Below are 25,353 nucleotides of genomic sequence, written 5' to 3' on the forward strand. Positions count from 1 at the left end.
CTCTTTTCAAACATGTCCAAGTGCCGAAACAGTGAATTGAAAACAAATGTCACATGCTTACTAATGTAAAAGGTATGAGAGAATATAAGGTTTTTATCAACTGGCTGTTTTACCATCAATTGATCTTTGGGCTGATGGCAGTTTTACCATCAATTTATCTTTGGGCTGAATAGTGTTGACAATCTATAAAGGTTATATTACCTTCTTTGAAACAGTCCTATTCATGAAAAGGAGAAAATATCATCATAATCAGTCTATGCTGTATTATATAAGGATTTCCCTTCCTCTAAAAGTTGCAATAGAAAATGGCAAATAGAACTTAAGTACCCATACAAATCCACCAAGTCGCACATGATGCATAAGTGAAAACTTGATATTGCATCCATCTGATTGATTATGCTGTTCTGTAGGGAGAGTATATTTGGTGCGGCCTCTAGACAGGGATAACCAACCACAATGGGATATCAATGTGCTGGCTAGTGACGAGCCTGGCTCTCCCACCAATCGTATTGGCTACGCTATCATATCAGTGTTTCCTCTTGACATTAATGATAATCATCCTATATTTAATGAGAACACCCTGGCAGCATCCGTTAAAGAGAATGACTCGAATGGTAAGACACATGTCCATCCCCTTTTTGTCAATATTTGCAATTATCGATGTAATCGTTGCTGTATGTTGTTCAAGTATTTGCATATGCAGTAATCCTTTCTACTCCACGGTTCATCTCTCACAGCTTCACTATTTGGCGAGATAAAAATAATCAATTCAAAATTAAAAAAAATAACTAAACATAAAAAATGAAAAACTAAGATATATAAAATACATGAATCATGAAAATACATAAATCTCTCGAATACTCTTGTCTTGTGAAATCACTCTGTGAGCATCATTGTGATAGAGTTTGTCGCAGCTCCTTGCTTTTCTTTTACGTTTTTTGGAATATTAAACTGCAATGTGCTTGTGGAACCCTTCATCATACCTCTTAAACACCTTTGACCCTCAAACTGGTCTAATGGCCCCAAGAAAAAAACGAAAATGCTTGAGACGAGGAAAAGATAATTTGATTAGATGTGAGTTTAACGATCTCTATTTTTTGGGTTTTCACTTTTCATGGGTGTGCTGTTCCCAATTAGCCACAAAAAATAACGGATCACTTATTATATTTGCCTCTATATGCTGTATCTATTATTTACACTTCAACACCATATATATATATATATACATATATATATATGGTGCTGAACATCAATCGTCAACTAGGAAAAAGTTGGTAACGGTGCGTCTTAGGTCGGTAAAACCTGCATACAAGGCACTAGCAACGCACATACATTGTGAATACAATGCCGACACAAGTAATTAGCAACGCAGTAACAACAAAATACATATACATTTTTTGTTGTTAATATAATATTACGCGCGTGCTGACCCGGTCCGACCTGATCTTGGCCCTCATTGCTGACCCTGAGTCTGGTCCGACTCTGCATTCCTTGGTCTCGTTCCAGCTCTAGTTAAGAAAGCCATTGATTCCATTTCCCTGATCAGATCAAAACATCACAGGCTCATCATATTTAGTCATGTTTAGTTCAACATGATATTAGTCTTTTGCCTAGCCAGGGTCTGGCTCTTCGGGTGGGTGGGCTATTTGCCCCCTCTCCTTTCCCCCTTTTCTCTTTTCCCCTTCTCACTTCTTCTTTGGAGAAGAGGAAAAGAGAGAATGGGGATAGGAGAGGGTGGCAAATAAAGCCCTGATGGCTCATGATTTGTGTGCAACATTTCATAGCTTTTATACTTTTAATCTATGGTAGTTATCAGATATTATCACAGAATTGCTTTAGTTTACTGGATTATGTATACAAGAAGGTTTTTATGTGAAAATAAATGTGATTTTGTCACCTAGTCCTCATTAGCTCTATTGTTAACAACAGTGCAGTCAAGCATGAGGTACAATACAATGACGTTACATCATGCTATTTAAGTCTGACAAGACAACAGATGGGAATAGCTATTATTTGCCAATCTAGGTTTATATATCTACTAGCTGCATTACCCGCCTACAGTAACAGATTCACGTGCAGCATAAGGCTTATTGAGAGTTGTCTTTCATATTGTAAAACAACTCCAAATATGCAGTCTACTGAAATCGTTGCCCTGAATATGCATACACATATTATGATGTCAATAATGTTGGGGAAAACAATGGAAATCTGCAATGTGTTTTACAGCTAGATGCGTGTAAAATCTAGTAAATATTCTAGATTCATGTGTCTAGATTCCTGCATTCGTTCATACCCGTTTATGGCCTGGCCCGTCATACCCGTCTATGGCGCGTCTACCCGCCTTGGCTGACCAGTCTTTACCCGCCGAGCAGTTGACCATCGCGCTCTTGCACTCGCCTTGCTATCAATCGCCTCGCAATCAATCGGCCCGCACCCGCCTCGCAATCAATCGCCTTGCACTCGCCTCGCAATAAATCGCCTCGCAATAAATCGCCTTGCAATAAATCGCCTCACAATCAATAGCCTCGCACTCAATCGCTTTGCAATCAATCGCTTCGCACTCAATCGCTTTGCAATTAATCGCCTCGCACTCGCAATCAATCGCCTCGCACTCGCAATCAATCGCCTCGCACTCCCAATCAATCGCCTCGCACTCCCAATCAATCGCCTCGCACTCCCAATCAATCGCCTCGCACTCCCAATCAATCGCCTCGCAATCAATCACCTCGCAATCAATCGCCTAGCACTCAATCGCTTCGCAATCAATCGCCTCACACTCGCCAACTCATCCAAATAGCCACGCTTGGATACTCTCGCTGCACTCGGGGCGAAAAAAGTCTCTCGCGCATCCCCGAGTGACGCCACGGCCCCAAACCGCTAGCTGCATTACCCGTCCACGGGAACAGATTCATGTGTAGCAAGAGGTTTATTGAGAGTTGTCTTTCATACTGTAAAACACCTCCAAATATGCAGTTTACTGAATTTTTTTGCCCTGATCACACTATGCATACGCATATGCAGTCATATAGGTCAATAATGTAGGGGAGAACAATGTAAATCTGCCATACATTTTACAGCTAGTCTACAATGCATCAGTCTCAAACCACTCTAATCGGAGTTGCCCTATTTGTGTACAGAGAACTGATAATGAAATTGACATTGCTCGGCAAACTGAAGTTCTTCAAACTGGCAGTATTGAAAAGTTTTACATCTTTTAATAAATTAAACAAAATATTTTGCTATCGCCAGCATTTATTGAATGGAGACTTCTACATTCTTAAAACACTAATCATAGCTCACCAGTTTTTCATCTATAGCCTGTGTTTTGACATCGTATATACAAACAGTAATGAGGTTGTGTCAATAAAATTTATATGTATAACAGCACAGACAGTATGATGTCAAGGCAGATACAGCATTAGCACCTTACAATAATAAAACAAAGCGCCAACATGATAGCCTTTGTATGAGATACAATAAGGAAAACAAATGCATGAAAAGATATATATACTGAAAAATATGTTAGAAAGTGCTGCATGTGGTATAGCAGAACATGAAGAACATAAAACAATAACACAATGTTAGTTCAACGCAACACTTGCGGGTAGACAACATTTTTGGTTTTTCTGTCGGGCGTATGAAGAAACAGTTTTCGGCTTGTGCCTACTTTTGAGCAGGCGACGTATAGCTGGTCATGGCTGAAGCAGGGTGACAGTAAGTCGATAGCAGCTGCTCTCTTTCTTTTCACAATCGCCTATCGCAACCCTCGGAGTACTCGTGAAAGTTCTGTAATAGTAAGTTACGGTAGGCCTACTCGTAGCTGGAAAAAAATTAGTAACTCAGCTGCTGAAGGAAATGAACATGTCCCGCTATCACGAACAGCGGCAAATCCAACGTTATTAAGTAGTGGAGATGTGGCGATTCATAGACAATACAACATTGTATAAGAAACACTTGCCTTTTTGATGTGGAAATTTAGTGGGTGAGAACTGCGTTTTTTTCAAGCGTTTACGTGACCTTCTCGGTACACGTTGGCAGTAAATATTAATTGCATGTAAATAACTACTCATTAATTTATTTTATTTAATGAATAGTACATTTGTATAGCTGTATAGACACCTTTGTATAGGCTGCAGAACTCAGGAAGGTGTTTTTTAACACGGCAGAAAAATGCTGTTTAATGCTTCAATGTTGTTTACAAAGCGTGCTAACCGCGGATTTCGGTTAATGCGCCCTAGCGGTGAAAGAAAAACAGAATCGCCACACCTTTATATAAACCGCTTGGCTCAAATCGTCAGAGAAAAGTAGCGGCTAATAGTCCGAAATTACGATATTTAGTACTCATATTAATTCAGTTGGCTTCGTACGACCGAATGGAAAAAGAAAGACCGCTCTGTAATTTATTTACTGTTATTACACATATTAATTCAGTTTGCTTCGTACGACCGAAATTCGTACGACGATAAAAGGAAAGACCGCTCTATAAGGGGACACATACACACGCAGACAGACAACGATTGCAGTTTATATAGTAGATGACTATCACAGTCTATGCATTTTACCAGCTACCGATTCATCTGTGTGAACCATTCTGCAGTCACTGTCATGTAGGTAGCTGCGTTCTAATGAATAATACAGACTGTTATTACTTTTGAAGTTGGCCAGATTCTCGCCATTCAAGCTGATGACAAAGATGCCGGAAGCAATGGTACTGTACGGTTTAGATTACTAGAGACTTCAGTCAAGCCTGACAATTATCCTCCCCAAGGTTATCCTTATTTCGCCATTGATCTCAATGGAGTTGTGACTTCTACAGTCAAGTTTGATAGAGAACGTGTCGATCGCTACACATTCAAAGTGGTTGCCTACGATTTAGGAACCCCTGCTCAGCTCTCTAGTAAGAACTTTTTTACATCCTCCCTCTTCTGTATTACTGCTCTATGCACTGCTTAGCCTCTCATTTGATGATTTCCGGTACTGTTGATCTACTCGAGCATGCCCGTAAACAGCGTGTATCACTTATATCTAGCGTCCACGGTAGAGAGGCTGCTATCGAATAAATTGTTCATGAATTTTGGTAATTTATGCATAAGATCTTTACACATGGCTAGGATTTTAATCGTGACAATGTCTAAAGTAGGATCGGAATGTCAGATGCTAGCAGATGCCAGCGAGTGACTGGTAAACTTTGTTGCAGGCACCGCAACTGTTACCATAACTATTGAAGATGTCAATGACAACCCACCAAAGTTTGAGCCTGATTTTTATGAAACGCGTGTCTCTGAGCTGGCTGGTCCTCTTTCGTTCATACTGCAAGTGAATGTCGCTGACCTTGACAGCACAGCTGTATTCAGTTATTGGCTCAACGATGAGGCGCTCAAAAACTTCAGCATTGATGCGAGTGGAAACATCTACATTCGAGACCAACAGGTATTGTTTTAGCATCTTTATTTCCTGTAGCCTGAGTGCCTTTATCTCCTGTCATTCTAATGAACATATGTGACTAAGCAGTTTGGTACAATAGGTGACACGGGTTGTAAAGTTGCAGTACATTGTGTAATGTACATGTAAGTTTGTAACTCTTTGAATCTTTCCTATCTTCGTTATGTTCATGATATTTCTTCATCTTGTATAGCGGTTGGACTATGAACATTTTTTTGAAAAAAACCTTCCACCTGAGATGAGTATCACTGTGACCGTTAGTGATGGGGACTACCAAGATGAAGCTGTCGTTAACATTAGCCGTAAGTTTACAATATCGTCTACAATATCGTCTACAATAGCGTCTATAATAGCGTCTATAATAGCGTCTACAATAGCGTCTACAATAGAGTTTACAACAGAGTTTACAATAGTCCTCATAATAGAGTGTACAATAGAGTTTATAATAGTTTGCAATAGAGTGTACGATTTAGTTTTCAATTGAGTTTACGATAGCGTGTACGGTAGAGTTTACGATAGAGTGTACAATGGAGTTTACAGTAGAGTGTACGATAGAGTTTACGATCGAGTTTACAGTAGAGTTTACGATAGATTTTACGATTGAGTTTACGATAGAGTTTACGATCGAGTTTGCGATAGAGTGTGCGTTAGAGTTTGCGATAGAATGTATGTTAGAGTTTACGATAGAGTACAGTAGAGTTCACGATAGATTTTACGATTGAGTTTACGATAGGGTTTACAAATGAGTTTACGATAGTTGCTAAAAGTCAATAAAGTTTTTGTATGATGTCGATATCTCTTAAACATGTTTATCTAGTGTAAGCTTCGCAACCTACATAAGTTAATATCTCATGTATATTTAGTTGTGGATGAAAATGATGAGACTCCTATTTTCGATCGGTCCAGTGTCACAGTGACTCGTTTCGAGAATGTGACAATTGACACTTTGGTGAACACATTTGTTGCGACAGATAGAGACGCAATATCTACACCTCGAAATAGTGAGATCGAGTGAGTTTACTATCATATAATCTAAATAGCCAGTCAATTTATTTAGCCGATTACTTGCCTTAGGTTTGGTTTTATGATTGAACTGCAATAGCTGTCAGAGTGTATTTTCAAAATGAGTTTTAACAAAAATAAAATTTTGTATTATACTTCACAACCAGTGATGTAGTGCTAACCTATTTTTAACCATAACTGTAAATTTGAGTTAAGTGGATGTAGGCGACCAAGAGTCGCAACGCGACTCCACCGCCAGGTAGTGGCGGTTGGAACAGCTGGCGGCTTGGGGGCATCCCAGTGGGGTCCGGCCAAGCGTACAGGGCTTTAAAATCATGTATGTGATATGAGAACTAAGCGCATCTGTAGTAATAAATATGTTGAAAAAATAATAAAATTTTGGGAATATAGTGTTGCCAAGAGCCCTGAGAAAGACAAGCAACTATTGAATTTATTGTTCAAAGTATTTATTTTAAAACACAATCAAACACCAAAAATCGGTTCTTTGAAAGAATAATTTGGTGCTTTTGGTTTGCTGTCATTGGTGTAATTATCAAATTAGCCTCATTGCCTTGACCTTTGTCCTTGATAAGATATGCTGCCATTGGTTGCTGTCATTTGTTTAGTGAGACAGCCAATTGGGATCAATGCCTTTGTCCTTGAGTACAAATGCTGACTACCCTTGGTTTGTCGTAATCTTAGCCTTGTTGTAGACAACCAATTAGGATCACAATCTTGTCATGTGACATGAACATTACATCACTGTATTGTACTGTATGGTGCTTTTATATTGAATGGCCATTGAATGTTGACTATAATGACATTAGTGTACTTGAATCAATGAAATAGAGCTATAATATACCTTGAGAATTGGCGAAGTCTAAAATTTTTTAACCCTAACTATAGTTATACTTAAAAAACACACAAATTTTCTAACCATAACTTAGTTAGGGAGAGTTAGGGTAGCACTACATCACTGTTTACAACCCATGGCTTTTAAGGTTGTAGAAGAGCCACTTTAGAACGGCTCCAAACATTTTGAGCTCTATTCCAATGGTATTAAAATGAGAATGGCGCAGCCGTTTTACTCAAAATGAATCCTTTCAAATATCATACATTTTAAAAAAATCGCTTTGCTTTAAAACCTTTTCAGACCTAATTCATACAGGGAACTAGAAGATCTCAAGTGTATTCACTCATCATTAACCATCTATTGAATGTTAAAGCTAGAAAATACACTGCTCACTAGTTTTTAATGTTAGTTCGTGGCATGGCATTCTGTAATTTATTTACTGACTTTGTTATTTTTATAAGAGGCAAGGATAAGGTTGAATATTATCACTTTGAATAAACTGAAATCATAATGTGCCAACCTGTCGGCTTCCATACCGACTAATACAGCGGTCATAAACATGATGTTTTATGAATGTTTTTACAATATTATCATTTCTGTTTCTAGACCTAAAACTTGTCATACCCTTCACTATAGCAATGTTGTTGCGTTGTTGTAGACTATCTCCAAATTATTTTTAATAGATTTTTAAATTGCTATGTGGTGGAAAGAAAAGATTGTTATAGATGCTTTGTAAACAGAAATTTTTTATCAGGATTTATACAATATTAATTTTTGTTAATCGTGATGTCACCTTATTCCAAAATACTTTAAGCTGCTGCAATGTAAGTTTATAATTCACAGCAGAAATTATTTGTATGCTATTTATTCATTTCAAAGGAGACTAAAGGCGTGGTCACACGAGCACCGAACCGACGTAGGATCGGTTCGGAGGCTGGTTCGGTTCGTGGCACATGTCACACGGCCACCGAAGTAACTTCGCTTCCTAGATACCATACATATAGAGACAAGACACGGTTTCATTAGTAGTTTTTATGTATTTGAGTTAAATATTTTTATTGTAAACAAAAAACTTTGAGGAACAATTATAAATTATAATTACACAACAGATTTATCAGAAGATCGTTCAGCTACTCAAAATAAATCACTCGATACAAAGATTTTGCCAACCCTTCCCATCAACATAATTATATTTTTTTATTAACATATGAATGTTTTTTTATGCTGAGTACATAACAAACAAAAACAGTCTTTATCATAGTACTGTGGTTTTACATAAATAAATCAGTCAACGATACTTCATCAGGATGAATATGACACATTACTTATATTCTACACGAAAGAAAATCACAATTCTCTTACATTTATGCAAAACTTAAGTGCAACATCTTACATTTATGCAACACAATCATAAGTCCGGGGGAACCTTGTTGTAAATTGCTACATGTGGTCTATTTAACGAAATAAAAGTATCGTCCCATTTCTTTTTTAACATTACTCACGCGAACGTAAGTAGAAATGTGACGCGTGCTCGCTAGAATTCTAGAATTTTAACCAGCCAATAAGAGCAAGGGTTCGGCACGAAATTTCGAGCAGGACCGAAAAGGTTCGTTTCGGCCAGAAATGTCCTCGGCCGAATTTTTTAGAGCTGAAAACGACGTCGTTTTGCGTCATTTAGTTCGGTTCGGCGCTCGTGTGACCACCCCTTTAACCGTTGTGCTAGTCTAGAGGCCATCTTATTCACATGCAATGCATTATGACTATGTATCAACATGTCCGATATGGTACAAAAACATGGGCTGCTCTTCTTGCAGGTACTTGATCGATCGCACATCCGATTTTAATCGCTATTTCAAGATCTCCCCTCAGACAGGGGAAGTTAGAACTCAGAGGAAGCTTGACAGGGAGATGATAGACACGCATACTGTGAGAGTGTTAGCTGTCGACAATGGTAGGCACTGCTTCCTCCTCTAACATTACTAACAATTATAGAGTGGTGAGCTACTGATAGCTGATGTTAAATACTGACGATTTAATCTAAAGCTAGCTGTTGCCTCAGCATATAGTTGAATGGTTTGGGATGTACAGTCAGTAGTTGGTGCAGCTGGTTGGTGTGTGTGGGTCGGGTATAGAGCCAGAAATATGTGTATATACGTACGTATGTATTTACGTATGTATGTACGTACGTATGTATGCATAACTTTTAATTAGCATTAGTAATCATCAACAAAGGATGTTTTTCGTTTCATGTTAAAAAATGAAAAGACAGAAATCAGAAATTATTAAGGAAGGTGAAAAAACGGGTTTTAAAAGTTGGTGATCTAATAGTATTGCATGGAGTTGGATTGTGAATTGTAGGTTGTAGTAACCGAAATTTCGTAAGCTGAAACATAGGATGGTGAATGTACAGTGGAACCTCGGTTCTCGAACAACTCGGTTTTCGACCAAAAAAAATTGAGACTTGCTAGTCTCGCATCTCGACCATAAATTCGGTTCTCGACCAAACCGGAACATGCACCTTTGAATTAAACGTCTGGAACAGCTCCGGAAATGGCATGTTTATACGTTTAACAACGTTGTTGTGAGCCACTTTCGGAAGGTTCTCAAACAAAGGGAGAACTTTCGTGTTATAAATTATTTACAAAAAGGAGCCACCTGGGAGGACGTCGCCTCTAGCGAAGAGATTTTCTAGGGACACAACTCTTCCAGTCGAGTTACTCTAAATTGTTTTGGAGGAGGAGTCTTCTTCAAAGATGTGAAGTAAACATACCATTGCCGTTTCTATTTTCTTTTTCACACAAATTTTTTATGTAACTGATCTGTTGCATTTTTTTGCTGTTTTATTATCAATTTCTGCGATTTTTGGTATTGTAATCGTATCGTAAGCTTTAATATTTTTGTTGTTTTAAGAGCAAAGCATGCGAAATGTTTACTTTTGGTTTTCTTTTTTCGTCATCATAGATAGAAAATCTTTTATTAAAGTTAAACACGATCTATATCTACCCATTTTTATTTATAGTATGCAGTATACAGTACAGTTTATGGTGTAAAATGTTAAAAAATGCGAAGGTGTTAAATCGACCTGGAACGGATTAAAACTTACATTAATTCTAATGAGAAAACTTGTTTCAGATCTCGAACAACTCGGTTTTCAAACAACCTTCTGGAACGGATTGTGTTCAAGAACCGAGGTTCCACTGTAGTACATTGGTGGGTTCCACTGTAGTACATCGGTGTCACCAAATAGAAAACAACGATGGTCATACATGTAGATAACACATAGATCTTATTCAGAATGTTACAAAGTTTTTGTCATTTAGTGAGTTGATGTATTCTGTGCCAATATTCTCATACAGGATATCCCGTTAGAAGAACTGGTACAGCCACCCTCATAGTCCAGCTCATCGACATAAATGACAATGGCCCACGGCTAGTCACGCCTATAGTTTACATAGAAGAGAACTATCCTATCAATTCATCCATAATCCCTCGCGAAATCCGTGCCATTGACGATGATGACAATACAGTTGGCCATGGTCCACCCTTTCGTATGGCTGCCACTAATGGCTCTCAAAATAGCAGAGACTTCCAATTTTCATTTCATCCAGGTGGGTTATTCGGAGTTGTCTGAGCACCCTTGACAGGCTCACTAACCTGGCTTCTATAAGCAAACCTCTTTGGATGCAAATAATCTCGCTTAAGATCTTGAAATGTACACATTTGATTCACATTTATTTTTCTTTTTATATACTCTCTGATTTTGCAGCAAGTATCTCTCTAGTTCAAGATATAACGCACACACAATGACTTTGCCAAAGAGCTCTGTTTTAATTGAAAAATTGAGGCTTCTCCATCACTTGACTGTCCACACTGACAATAAAGAAATTATAAAATTACATTAATTGATGCATTCTCCATATTCATATGAAGAACAATAACTTTTCAGCTGTCTTAGTATTTTGAGAATGTCGTGATAAATGTCATGTTACAGAGTTTCCAATTCGCCATTCTGTATATTAGGAATGTTCCGCAGCCGGTTTACCAAATTTTCAAATCAAACTATATTTTAGAATTATGGTTTGAACAAAAGTTGACATAAGCTCAGTGAGCTCCGATGAAATAAAATTATGGAGTTGGCTGCTCTTTCCCTCTCTTAATTAAAATGAAAAGGAGTTTACATCCTAATTTCTTGTTTGTTATATAGTACCAATTTTCGTGTGTGGAGTGTTTTACTTGCATTTGCTATAAAGCGATCACAAAGCATTCAGTGAACAGGTCAGGAATTCCCATATTAACAGTTGTGTATGCCGCTGCCCAAATAATAGCTTTTTTCTATGGAAATATTACCATTTTGCTTTATTGGAAAGGCTTGTACATGCTTTTAGACAACCATATACACTGTATGAAGTTTCGTGGAAGGTTGAAGCTTTGTGGTATTTTTTGAAGGCTGAGGGGTTTATATTTTATTTACCACTTCTTACTGTGATTCATTCAGATAATGATGGCTTTTAACATTATATAATGACTAGCATTTTTCATGCTGTGGTTATTTAAGAAATAGGTGTTGTCTGCTTTTCGATTATCTCGTTTCTGTATGTATAATCTGAAAAAATTGCAAACATACCACTGGTGCCGACTAAATTCTCAGCAATCAACTTTTATACGGAAATATTCCAAAAATTACGTCTCAGTTTGAAGTCAGGATGCGCATGTGTTAAGTTGGTTAGGTGGTTTGGGCCAGTACAATACATACACCACTGTACATATCTGCTACATAACACCAATGTATGCTATCACATTCATATCCTTGGTCTATTTCATAGACTGGGACGTGCCTGAAGGATTCCAGGTCCCCAATGGTGCTGGTCAACTGCGCACTCGAAGGGTGCTAGATCGAGAGGGCGCCAATGGCCCCCAAATCGACTTTTATCTGAGGCTTTCTGACAAGGATGAAGTAAGTGCCAGTAGACTGCTCACTGTCATTGTGGCAGACGAGGATGACAACCCACCAAGCTCTGGTCGTCGAGAGACCCTAATCTATAATTACAAAGGTTTGTTTGACAAGACGTGTAGTGGTGGTACCGTGGTATGTAGTATGTATGAAGGTTTGTTTGACAAGACGTGTAGTGGTGGTACCGTGGTATGTAGTATGTATGAAGGTTTGTTTGACAAGACGTGTAGTGGTGGTACCGTGGTATGTAGTATGTATGAAGGTTTGTTTGACAAGACGTGTAGTGGTGGTACCGTGGTATGTAGTATGTATGAAGGTTTGTTTGACAAGACGTGTAGTGGTGGTACCGTGGTATGTAGTATGTATGAAGGTTTGTTTGACAAGACGTGTAGTGGTGGTACCGTGGTATGTAGTATGTATGAAGGTTTGTTTGACAAGACGTGTAGTGGTGGTACCGTGGTATGTAGTATGTATGAAGGTTTGTTTGACAAGACGTGTAGTGGTGGTACCGTGGTATGTAGTATGTATGAAGGTTTGTTTGACAAGACGTGTAGTGGTGGTACCGTGGTATGTAGTATGTATGAAGGTTTGTTTGACAAGACGTGTAGTGGTGGTACCGTGGTATGTAGTATGTATGAAGAGTTACTCTCATTCGTCTCTTGCTCGTGTGATTCAGAGAACCAGCTACTTGCAGAGATCCTAATAAGTAGAGTTGAGTTTCTTCTACTTGAACAAGTTGGAGTGCGTGCTGAACAGTGTTCGTATTCTGTCTTATGCACTCATAATTATAATAAACGTGAGTTGGGTGTTACAGCAGTCACCCCTGAGCTGGTACAGAAGAAGTTAGTCAGTTGTAAACATAGTTGTAGGGTACGCAGCAATGGTTTATTACTCGCTATGTTTAACAGTATTAAAAATATTCTGTGCGGTGATAGACAAAATAATAAAGCATACCATCATCTTATCTTGTGGCGGAGTTTTTCGAAAATACCAGCAGGCTCAGCTAATTAAATTGTTTCATTAAAATCATTAAAACTGGATTAGCAATGTTCTGTAGTTTCTTTTGGTCTGACAAAGGTACACGTAGCTCTAGATTCTAACTTAATGCGGGTAATCTGTTGTCACAGCAAAGACTGCAATAGTAAATCTCTTTTGAGTAGCTCGACCTTCCAGCTGATATGTATCCTGGGGATTGTCTGTTTGTGGATCTGGTAAAGCCTTCATTGCTACTGGCGTTTTACACAGATTTAATTTTTTGTAATAAAGTTTCCTAACTCACGATTTGTCATAATTTTGTTCCTCCATACATAGTCAAAACATAATTTTATCGCTCACTCCATCAAAGAGCGTATATGAGATGCTGTCATGAGCTAGCGGGTGATAGTACAGTACTTGCTGCAGGCCAATACGAGCTTGTGGAGATCGGGGACTGCTATGCTGAGGATAAGGATGACTGGGACAGGCCACACAAGAACTATGAGAAAGTTGGCAACTGGCCAGATGGCTTCAGGTATAAAGTCCTATTGATACTTACCATGGTTGTTAGCATTATACAACGTTTGTTTCTTCGACATATTTACAAAATGCAATACTTGTAGAGAAATGAAAAGGCTCACACCATAATTTTCATCACATTTTGCTAGCGACTGTAAAATGTCCATGTTTTTAATCGACTTATTATAGTGTATGGAATATCATGAAGTAATTAATTACCATGTTAGCTTTGCCCATTATTTATTTGTTAATTTGTTATTTTAAAATCTTATAGTTATGCATCCGTATGTAAAAATGTTGAAAAATCACTGTGTTAATTGCTTTGAATGAAGATCTGGAAGCGATTGGGAAACAGTTGGACAAAATTTGTTGAATGTTTTTTATTCAGTATTATTTTTAGTATACAGACGGTTCCCTACTTACGAACATTCGAGTTACGAACAACGGTACATACGAACGCATGTACGTTGTTCGTAACTCAATTAACTTTCGAATTATTTGTTTGAACTTTACATACGTATTGTAAAGAGATTTGCCGGCCTTTACTTGGCAAGATCTCTACTAATAAATAAAGATAAGAGAGTGCATGTAGTTTCATTCAGCTTTTAATTAGCGAAGGAAATTTCACCAGCCGAGGAGCATACGGCTATTTGCTCTGCTCAACTAAATGCGCGCACTCATTTATATACAATAATATCAACCATTCCGGCTAACGGCAAATGGTAAGAACACCTGCTAACAAGGTGAATGAATAGGACCGCTAGCGCGTTGGTATGACAACAATCTAAGTGACGATAAGTGATGGTGTTATAACGGTATATCAGATATAACAATAGCATAACGAGTGAAACAACGATATAATAAACGGACAACACCTACAAAAAATAAGACAACAATGATAAGTGATAGCATAACGATTAAAACAACATTATAATAGAAAGGACAATAAATAAGAAATGCAGTGTCATGGCCCGGCGTCCACCAAAGTATTATTTCCATTTTATTAAATATTTTTTTCAGTACAAACCAATACAGGTTAATTATACAAGCCTTAAACATACTTATATAAACCTTCAAAATACTTATATAGGCCTTAAACATAAATTATAATACAAAATATAGCACTGAAGCAACTTACGAACAAATTCACCTTACGAACAATCGTTCAGAACGTAACGCGTTCGTAGGTTGGGAACCGTCTGTATTCAGTATATTTTCTTTTTTTTTGTGTTGGAATTTTCACACTATTTCATGTTTTGATTGTCTGTAAATGAAAATTAGAACAATTATTCAGAAGTCCTAAGTGTAAGTAGCTATTTCTATTTTTGCATATTCTGTTTTTTTGGATTAGTGTTAACCAAGAGGGAGGTGTCTATATGATTTTATAGCCAATTTAAATGACTAGTTTTTAGGATTCAAAGATATTAATTATTAATATAACGTGACTTAAGCAGTTATTAATATACGTACATTAGTTAGCAGAATGCCCGGTGTTGCACGGGTATTAAAAATCAGCTCATAAACAGTGGCAGGTAATGTAGTTGCCTGCCATTAGCCTAGCACATTGCCGATGGATAATTTGAGTAAGTTAGTACTTTGAATACCTACTAATAAGAGTCGTGAGAGCAAGCTTTAGCGACATTGTGCTGTAACGTAATGCTATGGTATGTTGACCTAGATAAGCACTCATATCGCCCAATGAATCCATCAATCTCGTGTAGCATAATTGGTAAGATATTTGCCTGGTGAATGAGAGGTTCCGAGATCAAATCCAGCATAAAACGGATCTTTCATTCCTAGACTTTATTAGTTATAGCTGGACAAACTAAACTACACATGCAGACAAACTAAACTACACATGCAGACAAACTTTGAGATTAGTATATACATATGTTTATTATTATTATTTAATATGAGTGCAAGTATTTTTGTACATATTAATTTGTTAACATCACTTGAATATGAACATTATTATTTATATTAATTATTATTATAATATGATTATAGATATTTTTATGCATATTAATCTATATACATAGAAACTCGGATAACTCAAACTTCAAGGGACATAGCAAAAGTGTTCGAGTTATTAGAGCGTTCAAGTTATCAGGACAGTCATAAGTGCATGTATTTATCAGTAGATACATGTACATATACAAACTATATATAAATCAAAAGCATCGATTGCTTGTTGCAAGTTAAAGGGTCTCTCGCGTGAAGTTTTAAATATTTTTAATCAGAAAGTATAGATATTTTTCTATCACTTGAGATTTGTTTGTTGTTTTAGGTGATGTGACTGCCAGGACGTTCTCAGATTAAAATTGGCAAAACTTGATCGCGGTTAAAATGCTCAGAAAAAATACATACGTATTTTTCTACCGAGCGTTTTAACCAAGATCAATTTTGCAGTAAGTCAGTTATTACAAAACTGCTTTACTATTAAAAACCCATTATCAATTTTGCCGATTTTGCTTTAAATTTATCCGAAATTTACCTCGCTTTTCTTGCTTTTAGAGGGTTATCGCTAAGCGGATGTTTGGTAAAATTTGATTTTTGCAAACCTTTAGAAAAGTCGTCAATGAAAATATTTTACCGATGTTGGCAATCACGAGGTCTAAGAACTACTAAAAGTCAATGTTTATCTCTATGGCTTGGAATAATGTGATATTCTAAAGCGATTGTAACAACCATCTCGGTAGCCGTTTGGCAAAAAACTGTTCGAGTTAACAGAGTTTCGGTCGAGTTATCTAAAGCCATTTATCATTGCGTGGGAACGGACCAAACAAATACGTTGAGTTAACCGTGTTTTCGAGTTATCCGAGGGCGAGTTATTCGAGTTTCACTGTATATATATTTCTCAAAGTATGCCGTATGTGTGTATGCATTCCAGCTATAAATCTTAAAATAAAGAATTTGCTCCAAAGAATATTTGATCTTGTACCCTCCTATTTGCAAGTCTGTCGCCGTACCATTTAGGCCGCAGAGATTGATTTCTTCGCTAGCTGATATTTGCCGCTATATGGGAGCAAATACCCAACGGCTTTGTGTTCGGCGCAAGGTCATAGCATAATGTCCCGAGAAGCTGTTGGCTCTCATTATTAAGCGCATTCAAATTTTCAATAGACATTGTGCCAGGCAATTAGCAAGTGGCAGGCAACTCTCATTGTTTATAAGCTGATTTTTATTACCCGGGCAACGTCGGGTAGCACAGCTAGTTATTAATATCATGTGAATTTAGTACATCAGTGCTTGCTAATACCGGTAAATATAATAGTAACAAAAATGATAATATACAATACCGGTAAATCATAAATTTATAAGCCATATATGGAAATTCATTGGAACCATTAAATGATGGGTAATTCAATGTTTGTGTTCAACCTACGTTTGTCTGTCATTGTAGTATCAATGCTGACTCGGGTATGATATCAGCTGACTTGACAATAGTCGCCTCTGGCACGTATGACATCCGATGTAAAGTGATAGACAACTACATTTCCGACCCAAACTGTGCCCTTAATTGCAACAGTCGTGACGCGACTAGATTACAAACAGATGTATGTAAGGATGCGTGCAGGACACTGGCAGAAGCAATCTCCGATGTCTCGGCCACCATTAAGACTATAGATGAAGCACCTATCTGGAACGGAGTCTCTATTCGGTTGAAAGGTAGTCACCCTTCTGAGAACTTTCTGTTCTATCATTTGCCCCAGCTGCATGTCTCCAGTTACCACCGTAAATAATAGACCATGGAATCCAGTTCAATGATGTCGTTGAATAAGTCAGGACGTATAGAGTAAACCTTTTCCATAATATCCCTCCATAATGTTGAAACCTTGATCTCTTCACTCTTTTTACTTACAGATCTTTTTACCTAGTTGCGCCTTTTAGCGTTGAATCATGATACGGTCGGGCTACAGCCGTTTCGATAAACATTTAAACTTCTGCTGTCGCATGTAATGTTTGAAAAGTGGAGGCAGATGAATTGTGACTTGAAAGTTCTTATACCAGGTACATCAGAAGAGTTCATGCAACGAAGAGGTGGCAAGAGTCCATATGAAATATTCATAGAGAGACTGGCTGATAGTCTAGGCACTGAGCAACAGTATGTAGATGTTTTCTCTGTGCTCGACTCAAACAGTCAGCCGGGATTTGTTGATGTCCGATTCACTGCACATGGCAGCCCCTACTATAACTCTACACGATTGATCGGCGCAGTCCTTGATGATAAAGGGGTAAGTTATCAAATTGTGCAAATGTATCAGTGTTTAGTTACCATTAGTATGCCTGCAGCACTCATAATATCACCAGACACGTTTTTGTTTATGTACTTTTTGTTATACAATACCACGCAAACCAATTACCAGTAAACCTCTATTTTAATCCTATGGCGCTCTATTTTTCAACTCTTTCCCTCAAGTGGCATTTTATTAGAGGTGATGTTCAAATAGAGGTTTGCTTTGTATTTCTCAAATAGGTCGTCAGAACTTTGGGAAGATAATTTTAATGCATCTTCAGGCGGAGCTACATTAACTCTTTTGGATGCAATAAATTTGCTATTTATAATTTGCCTCCGACTTATCGTAGATCTCTAAATAACTATGCATTGGGAAGCTGAGACATATCTCGACTAGTTGATATCTATTGCTTGCAATTAACCTGCGATGGTCTTATATCTTGCATTCGTTGGAACTTTCAATTTTTATTTCATTCTAAATTTGAAGGCATATTTTTATTTTATAACTATAATTAACCATGTTGCATAAAAGCTCATTGCACTCATTGATATGTTTGCTACAGTTTTCAGCCAAAACTGGCCTTTCTTATGCGATAAAAGAGGAGTTATGAGCGTCGATCCATTGTAAGCCGTACAGTCATACTTCAACTTACGAGCTTCCGAGACTGAGCTCGTATGTCAATTTACTCGCATGTTGGTGCAATTCATTTATATATAGAACAATTAAATATATATTGATTGGTTTCCATACTCTAAAAAAAGCAAATAAAACACTCAAAACAAGATACTGTAACAGAAAGAACATGTTGGTTATTGTCCTTACATACTACATGCTTTCAATAAAGCAACAAATAAAAAATAATGCAAGGAAATGTGATTAATTAAAATGTAAAATTAAATACATACAATAGCAGTTAACACTTGCATTTGCCAGGGAAGGAGATATAAGTTATCCTCCGTACAACAGTTGACTTTGATAAAGTTGGATTTTATCAAAGTGTTAAAAGACTAACTTAGAAGCAAACTTTCATTTTCAACTAAACGTAATTAAAATTTCTTCGGCGTTCATAGTTGGGAGTTTCTCGCTGGTTAGCGAGAAATTTTTCCTTTTTTCGCTTTCACGACTAGCCGGCCGTTTTAAGATAAACCTATCTAAGGACGTTTGCCTTTGTCGCCCTTGCAACATGTTGCGATTAGGACGAACACAGGTGTCGTCACAAATGGTTAATGCACGACCACTAGCCAACTTGTCCGAATGTCTATCAAACAGTTTGGATAGATAGCTCCGGCCTTTTCACATAGCATTGTTTCAGTTACGCTGTCACCGGCCAATTGTTTGTCCAATGCCATCAGCGGTCGTGAAGATCGCTGCACCGTTTAGAAACTATGGTTAGTCCTTTTGCGAACTAAATGCCCTGAATATAATCCTTTTGTTTGATAATTATGAATGTATTTCTGTCATATTGCCGAGCTAGCTGAATCACGCATACACATTTCGCATATTTTTCCGTTTAATATCGATTGTTATCATTTGCTTTTTCTTTGTATTATCTTTCATTTTACTGGCAAACTTTCAGTCTACGCACAGTACGTTTAATTCACATAATTCTGCACAGAAAATCGTGCACAAAAAACACAGTACAACAGTATAACCTGAGCAGTTGAAAAATACAGAGTGATGCTGTTCTCATGAAACACCTCCGGCATACTTGGCAACTGACTCAAGTGCTCGTATCTCAAACATGGCTCGCATGTTAGTGCTAAAACTTGCTTGAAAGCTGGCTCGTATCTCAAGTTTCTCGTACGTTGGAGCACTCGTAAGTTGAAGTATTACTGTATTAAGATAACCGCATGGATGCTATCAAATAATATGATATAAATCTGCAAATTTATTAGTTATATAATAATAATCTATCAAATACTACAATATATATTCAAGAACAAGTGACATAAACAAACTATTTTTTATAATACATGCAGAAACAAAAATTAACATTTTCGAAACAAAAATATTAGCATCGTTTGCTTGGCCAGTTGCATTCTGATTGTTGTTTTACTTTAGAACCATATTATTTTTTTCTGGCTGTTCAATCCTTCCACAATGTCTGCTGACCTCAATTCTTTTTCTGCACTGCTGAACTAGTCGATATGAGTGTCCAAACAACTTTTTGGCAGAGCAAAACTTTCACGCATTGCTATTTGGAAAACGTTTCGTGAAAATAATGATAAACTTTTAGACGCATTCCTGCTAAGCACAAGTTTATAGCTTGAAAATAATAGTACAGATGCTATTGAAATTGTAAACTGTGTTTTAATTTACATCGAAGTATCAATACCGCATTAAACAAGGAATTATTATTAGTTTGATACAGGTATTAATTATTTCTATGGTGTTGCTTTCAAAGTTTTAAAGAAACCTTTGGAGTTAGAAAATGAACTTCAATACGAACTGCAACCACTAAAGAATTGATGGCTCATGATGTAACTGAGTCATTATTAGTGCAATTTTGCGGACACCTTTCTACTGATCACTTGCTATTATGGGCTCGTAAAGATCAACGAAGACCACAGTGGGCGTCAAATAGAAGTAACATTAAAATAAAGGTTTTACGGTAGTTACTAGTCTAATGGTTGTGCTATTTGTGTGACACTTTGGTAGTTTTCACTTTTCTCACAAGCAATATTTTTAAAGCTGTCTATATCCTTTCATAAAGTATGCTAGCAAAAGATAATAGTGACAGCATGCCCATAGACCTCTATCTGTGTACATAGACTTCTATCTGTATACATAGACTTCTATCTGTGTACATAGACTTCTATCTGTGTACATAGACTTCTATCTGTGTACATAGACTTCTATCTGTGTACATAGACTTCTATCTGTGTACATAGACTTCTATCTGTGTATATAGACTTCTATCTGTATACATAGACTTCTATCTGTGTACATAGACTTCTATCTGTGTATATAGACTTCTATCTGTGTACATAGACTTCTATCTGTGTACATAGACTTCTATCTGTATACATAGACTTCTATCTGTGTACATAGACTTCTATCTGTGTACATAGACTTCTATCTGTGTACATAGACTTCTATCTGTGTACATAGACTTCTATCTGTGTATATAGACTTCTATCTGTATACATAGACTTCTATCTGTGTACATAGACTTCTATCTGTGTATATAGACTTCTATCTGTGTACATAGACTTCTATCTGTGTACATAGACTTCTATCTGTATACATAGACTTCTATCTGTGTACATAGACTTCTATCTGTGTACATAGACTTCTATCTGTGTACATAGACTTCTATCTGTGTACATAGACTTCTATCTGTGTATATAGACTTCTATCTGTATACATAGACTTCTATCTGTGTACATAGACTTCTATCTGTGTATATAGACTTCTATCTGTGTACATAGACTTCTATCTGTGTATATAGACTTCTATCTGTGCCCATAGACTTCTATCTGTGTACATAGACTTCTATCTGTGTATATAGACTTCTATCTGTGTACATAGACTTCTATCTGTGTACATAGACTTCTATCTGTATACATAGACTTCTATCTGTGTACATAGACTTCTATCTGTGTATATAGACTTCTATCTGTGTACATAGACTTCTATCTGTGTACATAGACTTCTATCTGTGTATATAGACTTCTATCTGTATACATAGACTTCTATCTGTGTACATAGACTTCTATCTGTGTATATAGACTTCTATCTGTGTACATAGACTTCTATCTGTGTATATAAACTTCTATCTGTGTACATAGACTTCTATCTGTGTACATAGACTTCTATCTGTGTATATAGACTTCTATCTGTGTACATAGACTTCTATCTGTGTACATAGACTTCTATCTGTGTATATAGACTTCTATCTGTATACATAGACTTCTATCTGTGTACATAGACTTCTATCTGTGTATATAGACTTCTATCTGTGTACATAGACTTCTATCTGTGTATATAGACTTCTATCTGTGTACATAGACTTCTATCTGTGTACATAGACTTCTATCTGTATACATAGACTTCTATCTGTGTACATAGACTTCTATCTGTGTATATAGACTTCTATCTGTGTACATAGACTTCTATCTGTGTATATAGACTTCTATCTGTGTACATAGACTTCTATCTGTGTACATAGACTTCTATCTGTGTACATAGACTTCTATCTGTATACATAGACTTCTATCTGTGCCCATAGACTTCTATCTGTGTACATAAACTTCTATCTGTGTATATAGATAGACCTCTATCTGTGCCCAAAGACATATATCTGTGTACATAGACTTCTAACTGTTTAAAAAACTTGATTATCTATGATCCTAACTCTTACACACAAGTCATCATTTTGCAGCTAGAGGAAGCTTTGGGAATGACTGTAGCCCAGGTTCCCATTAATGAATGCCTACTGGAAGTGTGTGCTGGGGGATGCACCAATCTTCTGAGCGTAAGCAATGAGCCAACACTAGTCAATGCCAATGGTAGTTCTTTGGTTGGAGTGACCTCGAGAGTGGAGAGAGTGTGTGCATGCAGCCAAGATAATGGCTCCTTTCCTCAGATGTGCACGCCAGACAGCTGCCTCCATGGTGGACAGTGCATCTATAACAGGGATAGTGAGACAACTAGGTAGGAGTTATGCTCACTAAATTTGTTCTTGTCTCTAGCTCTAACAATGGCGTGTCTAGATATATGGTTTGTAGTGCATAATAATTTAGAATGTACCCTTTGTTGCAAGACAGCCTTTGTCACTATTCAATTGATTTCTCGTGAGCACTTTTACAATGGATCACAGTTAGTTTACTACTGCTCATGTATGCAATTTTCAAGAGTTGACTGCGTTATGTATTGTAATGTAGTTTCATTTTGTTAAACTATGTTCAATGCTATGTAAGTATAGAACAGCAATACCTCAGTTGAAAATTCACCTGTCAGTCATATGCATTGAATATATGTCTTGCTATATGTATACCTGCCATATGTATTGCAAAATCCAGGAATTGTCTTGCATAATGCTTCTAGGTCAGAGCAGACCCCTACGACTTATATTTGTACAAGTCCTCCATTATAATGGGCTGCCATTGCTCTGCTTGTAGTTGTCAATGTCCTTTTGCATATGATGGACCAAGGTGTCAGCAGTTACGTCACAGCTTCAATGGTGCTGGTTGGGCCCAGTATAAGACACTTTCTCAGTGTACTAACAGCAGCACAACTATAGAATTCATAACCAAACAGTCTGATGCAATGATACTCTATAATGGCCCTCTCGCTGACCCTGGTTAGTTCTTAAACATCCTTTAAGACATATCATTAGAACTATATCAATTCTATCATATCAATAATTGCGTATTTCATTTGAACTTTGTCATTTTCTATGGTAGTCGACCTCTGTTCAGTTGCATCATTCATGTCTTTCCTCAGGCACCGGCCCCAGCGCTGTACTAGATTACTTGCTCATAGCAATAACAGACGGCAAGCCTGTTGTCTACATCAATCTCGGGACAGGCCATGTGAAGCTCTCTATTGATAAGATTGTTAGTAATGGAATCTGGCACAAATTAGAGCTTGTGATTGTTGACAGGGTAAGTTATTTTGCCTGACAGGTCTCTACAGGTTCTTTTCATTTTAATAGTTGATGAAAGTAACAGCAGTCTTTAGATTCTATTATAATTTACGGTTTTCATTCATGCTGATATGTTTTTCCAATACATAGGTTAATTATCTCAATATATAGGTTAATTATATCAATACATAGGTTAATTGTATCAATACATAGGGTAATTATATCAATATATAGGTTAATTACCTCAATATATAGGTTAATTATATCAATATATAGGTTAATTACCTCAATATATAGGTTAATTATCTCAATATATAGGTTAATTATATCAATATATAGGTTAATTACCTCAATATATAGTTTAATTATCTCAATATATAGGTTAATTATATCAATATATAGGTTAATTACCTCAATATATAGGTTAATTATATCAATATATAGGTTAATTACCTCAATATATAGGTTAACTAGCTGCATTACCCACCTACTGGAACAGGTTCACGCGCAGCATAAGGTTTATTGAGAGTTGTCTTTCATACTGTATAACAACTCCAAATATGCAGTCTACTGAAATTGTTGCCCTGATGTATTATTATGTAAATTGTCTACTGAAATTGTTGCCCTGAATATGCACACACATATTACATGTCAATAATGTTAGGAAGAATAATGGAAATCTGCAATGTGTTTCACAGCTAGATGTGTGTAAAATCTAGTAAATATTCTAGATTCATGTGTCTAGATTCATGCGTCCATCCATACCCGTCTATATTTGCAGTTGACGATCGCGCACTTCTGCCGCCGAGCCCCCGCATTGGCTGACCAGTCTTTACCCACCGAGCAGTTGACAATTGCGCTCTTGCACTCGCACTCGCAACCAATCGCCTCGCAATCAATTGCCTCGCACTCGCCTTGCAATCGATCGCCTCGCAACCAATCGCCTCCCTCTTGCAACCAATCGCCTCGCACTCGCAATCAATCGCCTCGCACTCGCAATCAATCGCCTAGCACTCAATCGCTTCGCAATCAATCGCTTCACACTCGCCAACTCATTCATCCGGAAAGCCACGCCTGGATACTCTCGCTACACTCGGGGCGAAAAAGGTCTCCCGCGCATCCTCGAGTGATACCACAACCCCAAACCGCTAGCTGCATTACCCATCCACGGGAACAGATTCATGTACAGCAAGAGGTTTATTGAGAGTTGTCTTTCATACTGTAAAACAACTCCAAATATGCAGTCTACTGAAATCTTTTGCCCCGATCACACTATGCATACACATATGCAGTCAAATATGTCAATAATGTTGGAAGAACAATGGAAATCTGCAATACATTTTACACCTAGTCTACAATGTATCAGTCTCAAACCACTCAAATCGGCATTGCCCTATTTGTGTACAGAGAACTGATAATGAAATTGACATTGCTAGGCAAACTGAAGTTCTTCAAACTGGCAGTATTGAAAAGTTTTGCATCTTCTAAAGAATTATACAAAATATTTTGCTATCGCCAGCATTTATTGAATAGAGACTGCATGCTTAAAACACTAATCATAGCTCACCAGTTTTTCGTCTATAGCCTGTGTTTTGACATGGTATATACAAACAGTAATGAGGCTGTGTCGATAAAATTTATATGTATAACAGCACAAACAGTATGATGTCAAGGCAGATACAGCATTAGCACCTTACAATAATAAAACATAGCGCCAACATGATAGCCTTTTTATGAGATACAATAAGCATAACGAATGCGTGAAAATATATACGTATATACT

General features: G+C 37.2%; 1 protein-coding gene across 1 annotated transcript in view; it reads left to right on the top strand.

Annotated features, from left to right (window-relative positions):
* Nucleotides 1-25,353, top strand: part of LOC137385536 (neural-cadherin-like) — a 77,762-nt gene that overhangs the window by 37,684 nt on the left and 14,725 nt on the right. The window contains exons 19-32 of the mRNA XM_068072016.1: nucleotides 411-614; nucleotides 4,658-4,897; nucleotides 5,198-5,430; nucleotides 5,636-5,744; nucleotides 6,306-6,453; nucleotides 9,112-9,248; nucleotides 10,654-10,905; nucleotides 12,121-12,348; nucleotides 13,650-13,758; nucleotides 17,146-17,411; nucleotides 17,754-17,977; nucleotides 22,365-22,636; nucleotides 23,104-23,285; nucleotides 23,429-23,589. Coding sequence (XP_067928117.1) covers nucleotides 411-614; nucleotides 4,658-4,897; nucleotides 5,198-5,430; nucleotides 5,636-5,744; nucleotides 6,306-6,453; nucleotides 9,112-9,248; nucleotides 10,654-10,905; nucleotides 12,121-12,348; nucleotides 13,650-13,758; nucleotides 17,146-17,411; nucleotides 17,754-17,977; nucleotides 22,365-22,636; nucleotides 23,104-23,285; nucleotides 23,429-23,589 — 2,765 coding nt within the window. The remainder of the gene's footprint in view (nucleotides 1-410; nucleotides 615-4,657; nucleotides 4,898-5,197; nucleotides 5,431-5,635; nucleotides 5,745-6,305; nucleotides 6,454-9,111; nucleotides 9,249-10,653; nucleotides 10,906-12,120; nucleotides 12,349-13,649; nucleotides 13,759-17,145; nucleotides 17,412-17,753; nucleotides 17,978-22,364; nucleotides 22,637-23,103; nucleotides 23,286-23,428; nucleotides 23,590-25,353) is intronic.

The sequence above is a fragment of the Watersipora subatra genome, chromosome 1 (genome assembly GCF_963576615.1).
Source record: "Watersipora subatra chromosome 1, tzWatSuba1.1, whole genome shotgun sequence".
Classification (NCBI taxonomy): domain Eukaryota; kingdom Metazoa; phylum Bryozoa; class Gymnolaemata; order Cheilostomatida; family Watersiporidae; genus Watersipora; species Watersipora subatra.